The sequence below is a fragment of the Cherax quadricarinatus genome, chromosome 95 (genome assembly GCF_038502225.1).
Source record: "Cherax quadricarinatus isolate ZL_2023a chromosome 95, ASM3850222v1, whole genome shotgun sequence".
Classification (NCBI taxonomy): domain Eukaryota; kingdom Metazoa; phylum Arthropoda; class Malacostraca; order Decapoda; family Parastacidae; genus Cherax; species Cherax quadricarinatus.
Window position 1 is genome coordinate 6,782,372 of NC_091386.1, and position 13,584 is coordinate 6,795,955.

The following is a 13,584-nucleotide window of genomic DNA, read 5'->3' on the forward strand; positions in this document are numbered from 1 at the left end:
TGTAATTAATCCATTCCTGGAGCTGCTACTATAAACGAAATTTACGATTTGCGAATCAATTTTCCCCATAAGAAATAATGTAAATACAATTAATCCGTTCCTGACACCCAGAAGTATTAAAACTAAAAAATTTTTTTACATGAAATATACATGTAGTACATAAACAATACAATGGGAAATGATGAATGAAACATTAACAGCATAACACTTACCTTTATTGGAGATTCTTCTTAGTGTATGGGAGACTGGAGGAGGAGAGAGAGTGGATTGTTTATAGTTTGGAAGGGGAATCCCCTTCCAGCAACACCTCAGGTACTATGGAAATAAATGGTATAGAATACCGACACAATGGAAATATAAACACATATGCAGTATAATGTGATCCTTTATTGACTACGTATTGAAACGTAGTCAATAAAGGATCACATTATACTGCATATGTGTTTATATTTCCACCTCAGGTACCAATTGCTTTTCTGGGGTTGCTTGTCTTCTCTGTTTCTTAATGCCACTAGGACCACCTTGAGAGTCACTGGAGTCCTGTCTCGCAAAATAACTGTGGAGAGAGCTCTGTTTCTGGCGTCTCTTTAACACTTCCCTAAAATGGCCCAAGACTGTCACTGTACATGTTGCCAATATGGCTTGCAACAACCTTGTTAGGGTGATGTTTCTCCATAAAGCTTTCCATCTTACCCCATATAGTAAAAATCTCTTTAATTTCTGAAGAAGGCACCTTCTTCCATCTCTCTTCCTCCTCCTCTGCAGCAAGATTCTGAGCTGCGATGTGTTGCTCTTCCTGCTGGAGCTCTTGCAGCTCCTCAGTGGTGAGCTCTTCGTTGTGGTCTTCCACCAATTCTTCTACATCCTCCAAACTCACATCCAACCCCATGGAACTCCCCAGTGCCACAATTGATTTTACAACTGACATAGGCTCATCAGGGTCAGTCCCAAACCCTTCAAAATCCCTCTTGTCGACACAATCTGGCCACAATTTTCTCCAGGCAGAGTTCGAAGTCCTGGTAGTCACTCCCTCCCAAGCCTTACCTATAAGGGTTATGCAATGGAGGATGCTGAAGTGTTCTCTCCAAAATTCCCTTAGGGTCAAGTGAGTGTCTGTGATCACAGTCAAGCACCTGTGAAACATTGCTTTTGTGTAGAGTTTTTTAAAGTTTGCAATAACCTGCTGGTCCATGGGCTGGAGGAGAGGAGTGGTATTCGGGGGCAAGAACTTTACTGTGATGAACCCAAACTCCTCGAAAATTAGGTCATCCAAGTTTGGAGGATGAGCAGGTGCATTGTCCATTACTAGCAGGCACTTGAGATCCAATTTCTTTTCCAGGAGATACTCCTTCACACTAGGGCCAAACACTTCATTGAACCACTCGACGAAAATTTCCCTCGTGACCCATGCATTACTATTAGATTTCCAAAACACACACAATTTACTCTTCATAACATTGTTTTTCCTGAACACACTGGGATTTTCTGAATAGTACACTAGTAATGGCTTCACTTTGAAATCCCCACTAGCATTAGCACAGAACATTAGCGTCAGCCTGTCTTTCATAGGCTTGTGTCCTGGCATTGCCTTTTCCTCTTGTGCAATGAAGGTCTTCTTTGGCATTTTCTTCCAAAAGAGGCCTGTTTCGTCACAATTGAACACTTGTTCAGGTTTCAGTCCTTCAGCCTCTATGTACTCCTGGAATTCATGCACATATTTTTCAGCCGCCTTGTGGTCCGAACTGGCAGCCTCACCATGCCTTACCACACTGTGTATGCCAGTTCGGTTCTTAAATCTCTCAAACCAGCCTTTGCTGGCCTTAAATTCACTCACATCACCACTATTTGCAGGCAATTTCTTTACCAAATCTTCATGCAACTGCCTAGCCTTTTCACAAATAATCGAAGTCATAAGAGTATCTCCTGCTAATTGTTTCTCATTTATCCACACCAATAATAACTTCTCAACCTCTTCGAGTACTGGTGATCTCATTTTTGTCAGCATAGTTACCCCCTTTGCAACAACAGCGTCCTTGATTTCCTTTTTCTTGGCTACCATGGAAAGGTTGTGTAGGGTTTCTTATACATCCTGGACAGTTCGGCCACACTTGTACCACTTTCATGTTGTTCAATGATGGTTTTCTTAAATTCAATTGTATTTCTCACCTTCTTTACCACACGCTTGGCACTAGGAGCTTTCTTTGGAGCCATGGTAGCTTATTTAGTACTTGCAAGCACTAAAATAAATGAAATATTATGAAATATTTCACTGGAGCACGTGAGGGGACCTTTGCTCACTGGTAAACAATGCCAGACTGGCTGCCGCCATGGCTCACGCCGTGGGTACGTGTCCGGGACGAATTACGACTCGCGAGTCAACTTATGAAAAGCGAGTCCATGTTTATACGAAAATAACCCTATGATTGGCGAAATTTACGATTCCGGGAACTACGAAAAGTGAGGGACCACTGTAAATGCCCTCGTATGACACTGTCCGGAAACATTGCTGCGAATCCTACGCCATCAGAAGACTTAGAGCCATCTGTGTACACTGCGATGGCATGAGAATGACAGTGGAAGTGGTCAAGAAAAAGAGAGCGGGAAGCGACCGTAGACAGTTGGGCTTTCGAGCAAGGGAGAGAGAAAGAACAGACTCGAACAGCTGGAACTTCCCAGGGGGGGTAGGGAAAAGTGAGGTGCTACATGAACATAGAAAGATGGTAATTGAAGAGAAGACGAGCGAATGTAGGTGAAGAGAGAAGGGACAGAGTAAACAGGGGCGGCGAACAAATAAAGAATGTTTACTAATATCAGTGACCATTCTATAAATGGAAGGATTGCAGAGATCATGAGAGCATACATAGTAGCAAAGGCAATGGGCATTACGGCGATCGGATAAGGATGGAACGTTCGCTTCTGCATAGAGGCTCTCAACAGGGGAAGAGCGAAAAGCACCGAGGCATAAACGTAATCCTTGGTGATGAATGGGGTTAAGGCTAGAGAGAGTAGCAGGAGATGCCGCTGAATAGATCTGGTCACCATAATCAAGTTTCGATAAAATGAGGGTGGAATGTAGGCGAAGGAGGGTTCGACGATCAGCTCCCCATGAAAGATGAGCAAGGGTTTTAAGAATGTTCAGCCGGCTGTGACAAGTTGCCTTCAGAGAGGTAATGTGAGGTTTCCAGGATAACCTACGGTCAAAGAGGAGGCCCAGAAACTTGACTATCACGTTCAGGGATACGGGAGCCATAGAGGTACAAAGGATGATCGGAGATGACAGAGCGTCTAGTGAAAGTAATTTGGTGGGTTTTAGTGCTGGAAAATTTAAACCCATGTGTGGTGGCCCAATTGAAAACATGGTCGACCGCATGATGGAGAGAAACTGTAATGAGGTGACAGTCAGCGCCTGCACAGGCAATAGCGAAGTCATCAACATAGAGTGATGACCAAATATTTGATGGAAGACTAGAGGCCAAATCATTAATAGCAAGGAGAAAAAGTGTTGTGCTCAGAACACATCCCTGGGGGACACCTTCAGCTTGGATAAAGTCCGGGGAGAGCACATTATTAACCTGAACACGGAAATGTCTATCAGTTAAAAAGTTCTTAAGGAAGGATGGTAGATTGCCTCGGAGGCCTAAGGAGTTGGCTTGGGCCAAAATATTATACCTCCAAGTTGTGTCATATGCCTTCTCAAAGTCAAAAAATATGGCAATAACTGAGCGGTTATTCGCAAAGGCATTACAAACATACGTATCCAAGCGTAGTAAGGGGTCTATGGTAGAACGTCCCTTACGAAAGCCATATTGACGAGTGGAGAAACTGTTGTGGGTCTCTAAATACCACACTAAATGTCTATTTACCAGGCGTTCCATCACTTTGCAAACTGCACTGGTAAGAGCAATGGGACGATAGTTGGAGGCTTCATGTCCCGTAGTGCCTGGTTTGTGGAAAGGGAGAACAATGGCAGATTTCCACAGCTGTGGAAGAACTCCTTGTGACCAATAAGATTGAAAAGGCACAACAGGACTGCAAGGGCAGACTGATGTCAATGTTGTAGTATACGGATATGAATGTCGTTGGGCCCAGCTGCCGATGATCGGCAAGCTGAGAGTGTTGCCTCCAGTTCTTGAAGTGTAAAAGGCACATTATGCTGTTCTTCTCTGAGAGAAGAAAAGTCTAAGGGTGCTAACTCTCTGGCAGACTTTGAGGAAAGAAATGAGGGGCATAGATGGAGCCCCTGAGAAATACGGACCAGATGATTGCCAATTTCATTGGCAACATCTAGTGGGTTTGCTATATCAACACAGGCAACCCCCAGAACAGGAGCCGGGTCAGGAGAATATTTACCACTCAGTTTTCGTACTTTTTTCCAGACTGTACTCAGAGGAAGCAGAGGTGATGGTGGAGACATAATCTCACCAGCAAGTGCGTTTAGTGTCACGGATGACACGGCGAGCGATCGCACGCTTCTGCTTAAAATCAAGAAGACTCTCCGTGGTTCTATTGCACTGGTACCTGCCCCATGCAGCGCGTTTCAAACGTACTGCACGAGTACAAGCAGGAGACCACCAAGGCATGCATTTCTGAGAATGCCTGCCCGAAGTTTGGGGTATAGAATGAGAAGCTGCGGTTAAAACGGAGGATGAGAAGAGGTGTAAAAGCTCATCAATGGAGGACGAAGAAGGAACCTCACTAAAAACAGATAGTTGTGAGTAAAGGTTCCAATTTGCCTGATCAAATTGCCAGCGTGGGTTACGAAGAGGTGGTGAATATGAAGGGGAAGTAAGAATGATTGGGAAATGATCCGGGAGAACAGACCAGGTGAAGTCTAATGCGGCGGAGGAAGAACAGACTGAGAGATCGATGCAAGAGAGAGTGTGAGTCCGAGGATCAAAATGGGTGTGAGTACCTGTATTTAAAACATGGAGGGGGTGGGTAGCGAGAAAAGCCTCTAACTGAATGCCACAGGAATCACAGTGAAACCCCCCCAGAGGAAATGATGGGCATTAAAATCGCCAAGTAACAGAAGTGGTGGCGGTAATGACGAAACAAGAAAGGCAATATCCAGAATAGATAATGCCCAAGAAGGAGAGAGATATAAAGAACATAGCGTATACCACCTATGCAAGTGGATACGGGCTGCTGTGTAATGCAGCAAAGTACAAACAAATAGCTGATGGTACGGAATATCAGTGAGTAGAAGAAGGGCACTTTCATTAAAGGTCCCATCAGGAAAAGGATCTGAAGAATACAATAAATTATATCCTGAGATGGGAGAGATAACAGCAGAGTGTAATTTTGGTTCCTGTAAGCAAACACCAACAGGGGAAAACTGGGAGAGTAACATCTGAAGCTCACCCCGATTACCCCTGAGGCAGCGTATATTCCACTGAAAATAGGCCATGATTGGCAATGATAAAGATATCTGAAATCCGCAGGTAAGGGTTCCTACGGACTAGAGGGGCTAGAAAAGTCCACATGCGGAGGCAGCAGAAAACGTTCAAGCAGCGAAGGAACGGTGCGCTGTGAAGAAAGGAGTTGTGCAGGTGGAGGAGAGGAGAGAGAAGGAACAGAGGGTGGATCAGTGTCCATTGATGGTTTGGTCTCTGCAGTATATTCAGAGATTGCTTCAAGTGTTTCGGAATTCAGAGACATCGTATGGGAGACAATATTGGAGATGGTAGGGGGAGGATGAGTAAAGATTGGAGCTGTAATGGACTGTACCAAGGTAGGGGGGGGGCGAAAGGGTGGAGGGAACTGGAGAAGAAGCGTGGAAGGGGACAGAAGAGGCAGAAATCTGGGAGGTGGCAGAAGAGGAAGAAACTTCGGAGGGAACAGGGGAGGAAGGTACAGTACAAGGGGGAGGGTGAACCTCTACACTTGTAACAGAGCCAGTGAGAGGGGAAGAACCAGGTACAGAGACAGGGAAGGTAAAATGAGGAGGTGGAAGAAGGGAAGGAGGGGTTAAAGGACCTTTTTTTGACTTCTGAGAAGTAGAGGGACGATTGGGAGGTGGTGTCGTACGAGATCTCGTTGATACTGAGGCTTGTGAGGGAGAACATGAAGAAGCGAGAACAGTCTTAGCCATTGAAGTAGGGACGTCTGAGCCTAGGACACCAAAAGAATTAGATAGAGGAGTGACTATGGGAGAGGTAACCACAGAGGAGGCTGCAGAAGATGGGACCCCAGAAGTGGGGGGACGTTTTGAAACACGGGAATAAGAAACACGAGGTAGTCTCCCTTGGAGACGGAGATGAGAAACTGCCATGGCATAAGGGAGACCTTCTGCCTCTTTGAGGTAACAGATTTCCTGCTCATTTAAGTAGACTTTGCAACGGCGAGAGTACGAAGGGTGAGCCTCATTCAAATTCAAATTCAAATTTTATTCTCTATAAGGATTACAATGCTGAGTTTACAGAATTTGGTTATTGTGTGGTTTACATGTAGTAAAATAATAATTACAGTGTACCACTAGAACACCTAGCATGGCTAGGCATTTCGGGCAGACTTAGATTAAATCTTAAGTTTAAGTTTAATCTTAAGTTTAAGGCAAGAGGGAGGTCGATTGCAAGACGTATTAGAGTGGTCATCGGCACCACAGACTGGGCATTCGGATATATATCTGCAATATTTCGCTGGATGGCCAAATCGCCAGCAATTTCTACACTGTAGGGATCACCTTTCAAACTTGTAACCGACGTCCTGCTACATAAACTGAGGATGGGAGTTCACGGCTGTCAAAAGTTAAACGAGCTACATTGCTAGGGTATCATCTCCGCCCGTGGGCAGGAAGAACATAAGTGTCTACCTTAAGGATTGGGAGATCTTGGAGTTCTAGCTGTTCAAGAATATCATTGCCACATGTCATTGCCACATGTTGAACTATGGTATGGGGCAAAATGACGGTACCACTACAAGAATTGAGGGAATGATGTTTTTCAATAGTGACAGGAACAGTATCAATATGGGAAAGAAGAGAAAGATCATGAGCTTGGGTAGCATTCTGTACAGTGATGATGCACGTACCGCTCTTAAGAGCATGAAAAGAAATATCTTTACCAACATGGCGTAGGAGTGCCTTGCCAATACTGTGGTCGGAAAGATAGTCAGTAGAGGAAGTCGGTCGTAAAGTGAAGAATTTAGTCCATTGTACATTTCGAAACTGAGCATGGAAAGGTAGTGCAGGATGTATCGATCTTTTCTGAGAAGAACGAGAAGGTGGAGAAGTATCATCAGCAGGTAATTGTCGTTGGCGTTTAGGCGTGGGACCAGAGTTGGTCTGACATGGAACGGGCTGGCGATTCGAAAATTGCCGTACCATAGAGGGAGAGGCCGGAAGCATAGTCAAAGGAGAGCGGAGGTCAGATAAATCGAAGGAGTCAGTCGAGACCTCAGTACCTGAAGCAGGTGAGGAAACAGCACCGGCAAGAGGTACAGAGGCATGAGGAGTGTCCGAAGAGTGGTCCAAAGACGAGGCGGGGTCAGAACGGGGTGCGGTATCAAGAAGGGGCCCGGGGGTAGCAGGTTCATGGATTGGGTTCTCCATGGTTAGGTTACTTCTTTCTTTTTGTTTTTAAGAAAAAAAAGAAAGAAGAAAATAAAAAAAAAAAGGGGGGACTGGGGAGGGATAGTTCCTAGGAGGAATGAAAGGGCCAGAAATCTCCCTCTGCGCCCAAGAGGGCCTCAGCACCGCTAGTAGCGTAGATGCAGCATGGAACCCGTGCCATACCCTACCCATCATGCCAGTAAACCAGGAGTCTGGGATAGCAACCTCACATCTGCCGAGCTACCTCAGTGGACAAAAGAGAGGGTGGCCGGATATCCACCACAAAGCATACCTCCTTCGGCCACCACCCCCAGAATCCGAAAGGTGGCTTCCAGAGATACACCCGTCGCCCGAGAGACACCCAAAGCCACCCTCCGGGATACCGGAGAGGGATCGGGACATCCCCAGGCAATCCAGATTCCACGGCAAATTACGCTACCACCAAGAACCTCAACGGAATGGGATGGACCCCGGTACCCTTTCCCCTACTTAGGAACTAGCGTGCCTGTGGGAAAAAATCCCAAAGGCCAAAAAGGAAGGGCAAAAGGGAGGGGTGTGAAGGGGGAGGAGGAAAGGAAAAAGGGGAGGATGGGGAAGGGAAGGGGGCATTGGGGAGTAATTAGGTTCGGTCTGAGGAAGGAGACCAACAGGTCTAATTCCTCAGACCAAGAGCCTCTTCACCACAACAAGGAGCCCCCCTTAAAGAGGAGTTTACCTGGAGAGGGTTTTGGGGGTCAGTGCCCCTGCAGCTCAATCTGAGACTGGGCTGAACTACAGTGGACCCCCGGTTAACGATATTTTTTCATTCTAGAAGTATGTTCAGGTGCCAGTACTGACCGAATTTGTTCCCATAAGGAATACTGTGAAGTAGATTAATCCATTTCAGACCCCCAAACATACACGTACAAACGCACTTACATAATTGGTCGCTTTGAGAGGTGATCGTTATGCGGGGGTCCACTGTATTATACTATGTTCTTTGTACATACATGTATCATGTCAAAATAAAATATATCGTATTATATTATATTATCTTGAGTAGTGTCGGGAAAGTGCTGGTTTTTAGTGATTTGTTAAAGAATAATGAAATATTGGGCGAAAGAACATGAGCTGCTCGTTTGTTCGATAATGGCGGGACTTGAGCCAGATTTCCTGATTTGTTTTTAAGTGACTTAATAATTGTGGTGATTTCTGTAGGCTCGGTTGGTGCAAGATAGAAGGATGTTGGCAAATTCCCATCTAAGTAATCACTCGCTCGGACATTGGCACTTGGGATTTTACTGGCAAGATTTGATTCTGTGGTTGATCCAATGGCTGTAGTTGTGTTTCATTTGCTTTAGTTAGGACAAGTATCCCTAGTTTTTTCAGTTTGTGGGTGCCCAGAACCTGAGAGGTCTTTTTTATATCTCCTCTTGTTTCGGTGAATCTATTAGAGTAGTACAATTGCTTAACCTTTCTTATGCTGCTCTTATCTGTATTTTTTTGTACCTCTGTATGTGTGCTCAAATTGTAAATAAATAAATAAAAAAAATTAGTTCGGTGAGGACTGATGCATAGCGTCTAATAATATCTTTGTTTATTAAGCCCTGTCTCTATTGCTTCTTATATTGATGTTTCTTATCAGTGGATTTTAGTATGCTGTTAGTAAGCCATGGGCAACCTAGCCATCTATTTGTAATCCGTTTCATTTTTATGGACAATGTTATATACATAGTCTAAGTAATTTGTTAAGAAAAATGTCTATCCAATCATCGATGCCATTGACATTGGAAAATTCTGTAGGCCAGTCAACCGTACTTAGCTCTGTTGTGAAGTTACTTATTGATGCCTCATCATGGAGTCTAAAAGAGACCTTGTTATATTCCAGTGGTTGTATACAAATGTTTGTTAAGAGGAAGGTGTGGTAGTGGTCACTAGATTTAACCCCTTCAGGGTCCAAGGCCAAAATCTAAAGTGGTGCTCCAGTGTCCAAGAAATTTTGAAAAAAAAAAAAAGAAAATAATTTTTTCTTACAGAATTAAACAGTATATTTTTGTGAAGGTAATAAGACAAAAAAAAAATTTCTGATCAATACTTACTGAGATACAGTGCTGAGAAGTTTACCCCAAATGACGTGCTGGTGGCAACAGCAACGATTTCCACATATGCACATTACTTTGTTTACGGTTTTTGTAGTTTTTTCTTTTCTTTTCTAATTTTTTTTCTTTTCCTACTAACATTTAGGGCCTGAGAGACCAATACTGTATATTTTTTTTTTTTTTTTCAACAAGTCGGCCGTCTCCCACCGAGGCAGGGTGACCCAAAAAAGAAAGAAAATCCCCAAAAAGAAAATACTTTCATCATCATTCAACACTTTCACCACTCTCACACATTATCACTGTTTTTGCAGAGGTGCTCAGAATACAACAGTTTAGAAGCATACACACATAAAGATACACAACATATCCCTCCAAACTGCCAATATCCCAAACCCCTCCTTTAAAGTGCAGGCATTGTACTTCCCATTTCCAGGACTCAAGTCCGACTATATGAAAATAACCGGTTTCCCTGAATCCCTTCACTAAATATTACCCTGCTCACACTCCAACAGATCGTCAGGTCCCAAGTATCATTCGTCTCCATTCACTCCTATCTAACACGCTCACGCACGCTTGCTGGAAGTCCAAGCCCCTTACCCACAAAACCTCCTTTACCCCCTCTCTCCAACCCTTTCGAGGACGACCCCTACCCCGCCTTCCTTCCCCTATAGATTATATGCTTTCCATGTCATTCTACTTTGATCCATTCTCTCTAAATGACCAAACCACCTCAACAACCCCTCTTCTGCCCTCTGACTAATACTTTTATTAACTCCACACCTTCTCCTAATTTCCACACTCCGAATACTGTATATAATGTATATATATAAACTCACTGTATTGAACACAATAACCGCACTAAAATTATTATCATATTATTGTTTACCACTGTTGTTTATTACAATAAACATGCACAAATCTTGTATAATACTAATGTTCTATCATATATTTACATATTTACAATCACTGGACATGGTTTTAGAACTGCTGGAGCTTGTGGAACTCCTTGAAACAAGGCACCATGCACAGAGGCACCTTACATTCCTCACACATAAACCGAGTGTCTTTGCATCTTTCTTGCCGTCGTTTTGTTTGTGCACAGACAATGCATCTCTTCTGAGTTGAAGGAAACTGTATTATGAAATGATCACCTTCCCTCCTCAAACGCTTGGGTATATCCTGAGGAATTCGAGGACCTTGTTGTATAGCAGGTGTTCTTACCTGGTACTTCATTATGAGTTGTCTGACAACATACAAACAAAATTCACCATACGGTGGTCTGTTGCCAGTCTTCATTTGGTACATATATGCATTGAGCATTTAAATGTCCATGAGATGGAAGAAAAGTTTCATGTACCACTTGTAACTTTTACAAGCACAATCAACAAAGCCAATCTGCATGTCACATTTGTCAACCAAGCGCATGTTTTGTGTATAATCAATCACTGTCCCTGGTTTTCGAATATGTTCATTAGTCACTATCAACTTTGCCACTGTCATGCATTTCATTACGGTGACTGGTTGTCAGCAATGTGACATCTCGTTTGTCATGCCACCATAATGCCATGATGTCATTGGCAGTAAACACCTGCATGTCATCACCATGAGGACTTATGTTGAGCCTGGGCATATGTTTACGATTAGAATGCACTGTGCCACACACATCTGTCTTGTTCACTTGCAAGAAATCACTGAGTAATGGGCTTGTGTACCAGTTATCAGTACGTCACCTGAGATACCCAATAACATCTTGGTATCTTTCAATGTTTTACTTCCCGTGTATACAACAATATCCAATACCAGGCCATTGTCACAGTCACAGAGTACAAACAGTTTTATACCAAAGCGTTTCCTCTTGCTCGGTATATACTGCTTGAATGACAGCCTTCCTTTGAACAAAATCAAAGACTCGTCAATTACAAGATTCTTGAATGGATAAAAGTACATGCTGAACTTTTGTTTGAGATACATAAAAACATTTCTAATCTTGTATAACCTGTCACTTCTGTCAGGCCTGGTTTTGTCAGAGAAGTGCAACATACGTAACAGTAAGATAAACCTGTTCACTGATATGATTTCACTGAAGACTGGGGTAGAAATTAGCCGATCTGTGGACCAGTATGCTTTTATATTATGCTTATAGACATGAGGCATAAGCATTATTGTTGCAAAAAGCAAATACATTTCTGCAACAGTCGTCTCTTTCCACCGGTGTAGTCTTGACTGTGGTGATATGATCGTATTTGCCATGGTGTACTCAAAATACTTATTACTTTCCCTGACAATAGTTTCCATCAATGGCTGGTCAAAGAATAGTTCAAAGAATTCCAGTTCATTGGCCGTGGTTCCAAGTGGACAAGTAGGTAGAATTCCACTTTGAGAGTCATCAAAGTGGTGAGGCTTGGGAACAAAATTGGGATTTTGCTGCCAATCCCAGATACGGTTTGCTGGTGGATACTGGACATCATAGGCTGGTTGTGCGGGTAGTTGTGGTGTGGTGGGCTGGTGGCTGATGCTCCGCTCTGTCCTTGAACTGCGGAGTCAGCGGCGTGGGCTGGTGAGTCACGCATGGCCGTGGCACTACCATCACCACTACCACCATCTACTGATGCCTATGGTCTATCCATGCCAAGTGTAGCCACATCATCCTCACTATCACTATCTATACCTGGTGTAGGGCCACGGGATGTACTCCAGGATATACTCCATCCCCTGGGCACGGCATAGGGTACACTACCCGAGCGCATGCAGCAGCGCACATACCGATGCTTCACTGGTGAATATGATTCCTCACTATCACTACTCAAATGATCGTCAAGAGCAATAAAATCACAATCCGCGTCACTATCATCATTACTAAAGTCAGAGGCCTGGCCACGCGAAAATATTAGTTTTCTATTGCGTTGAGGAACAACCGACCGTGAGTCACGAGTGCCCACACCAGAGGTAGAAGGTTGAGGATCGTCAGGGTTTTCTGCACTATTATCGATATCCTGGTCATTCCTTTCGGTCACTAACTGATCAAAGCCAAAGAATTCGTCTTCATTTCCACTTCCATCAGTGTCAGAACTATCAGATAGGAAGAGGAGAGTCCCAGTTTTCCGGGGAGTGAGAGCTGCCTTGCGACGAGGCATGGTGAACAAGGGTAACTGAGCCGGGGTTCCCACAATGCTATGCGGGCGCCTAGATTTTTTGTTTGTGGCGCACACCCACCACGCAGACCCGTTCTCTCACATGTAGGCTTATGGGCGTTTTCGCGCTAAATTTGACTGCGCTATAATTTTGGCATAGATCTACGGTTTGGACACTCAACGTGAAGCCGTAGATCTATGGGACGGACCCTGAAAGGGTTAAGGGGAGCTTGTATATTAGTCCATATATGATCAATTATGGTTGCATTTGTCTCAGTTGGCTTGGTTGGTTTTGTTATAGCTGGTATGAGTAGTGTGTTGTTGATGAAATCAGTTACTGGCTGGTCATCTCTTCGGCCAGGGTTAATGTTGAAGTCTCCGGCTAGGAAAGGGTGGTGCTTGTTCATTTGGTTGTTTGTTATTAGTGTCTTTAATTTATCGCTAGAATTTGGGATGTTTGTGTGAGGCATTCGGTGAATGGCATCGACTGTTATAGGAGTCTTAAGGTTTTTTACAGTAAAATTTGCAAAAGTATATTCTCCATATTCATCACTATAGCAAGTGGTGTTATAAAAAGATAGTTCATTAGAGTAATAGATGGCAATACCACCCCCAACTTGGTAATCCCTTCACAAAAGTTAACTTGATTGCATTCCAACAGCACATCCATTAATAAGCCGTCGAGTGGTCTCCATGCATGTCTCTTGGGTGATTGTAGGTGGGAGATGGTTGCTATTAACTACAACAGCATCAGAGAGCTGTTGTTGGTCATTATGGTCTTGGAAGTTGTTGATGATATCGGCGAGTTGGAGCTCAACTCGTGATC

The 13,584-nt window shown here is 43.9% G+C and overlaps 2 protein-coding genes across 4 annotated transcripts in view; one reads left to right on the forward strand and one right to left on the reverse strand.

Moving 5' to 3' along the window:
• The window catches only part of LOC128703876 (uncharacterized), a 110,507-nt gene that overhangs the window by 74,189 nt on the left and 22,734 nt on the right, over positions 1–13,584 (forward strand). The gene's annotated exons all lie outside the window — the stretch shown is intronic.
• On the reverse strand, positions 86–2,165 carry LOC138855452 (tigger transposable element-derived protein 1-like). The gene is made up of 2 exons (XM_070104921.1): positions 457–2,165; positions 86–307 (listed from the first exon to the last, which is right to left on the reverse strand). Exon 1 carries the CDS (start codon positions 2,057–2,059, stop codon positions 599–601), a length of 1,461 nt encoding a protein of 486 aa, XP_069961022.1. The 5' UTR covers positions 2,060–2,165; the 3' UTR covers positions 86–307; positions 457–598.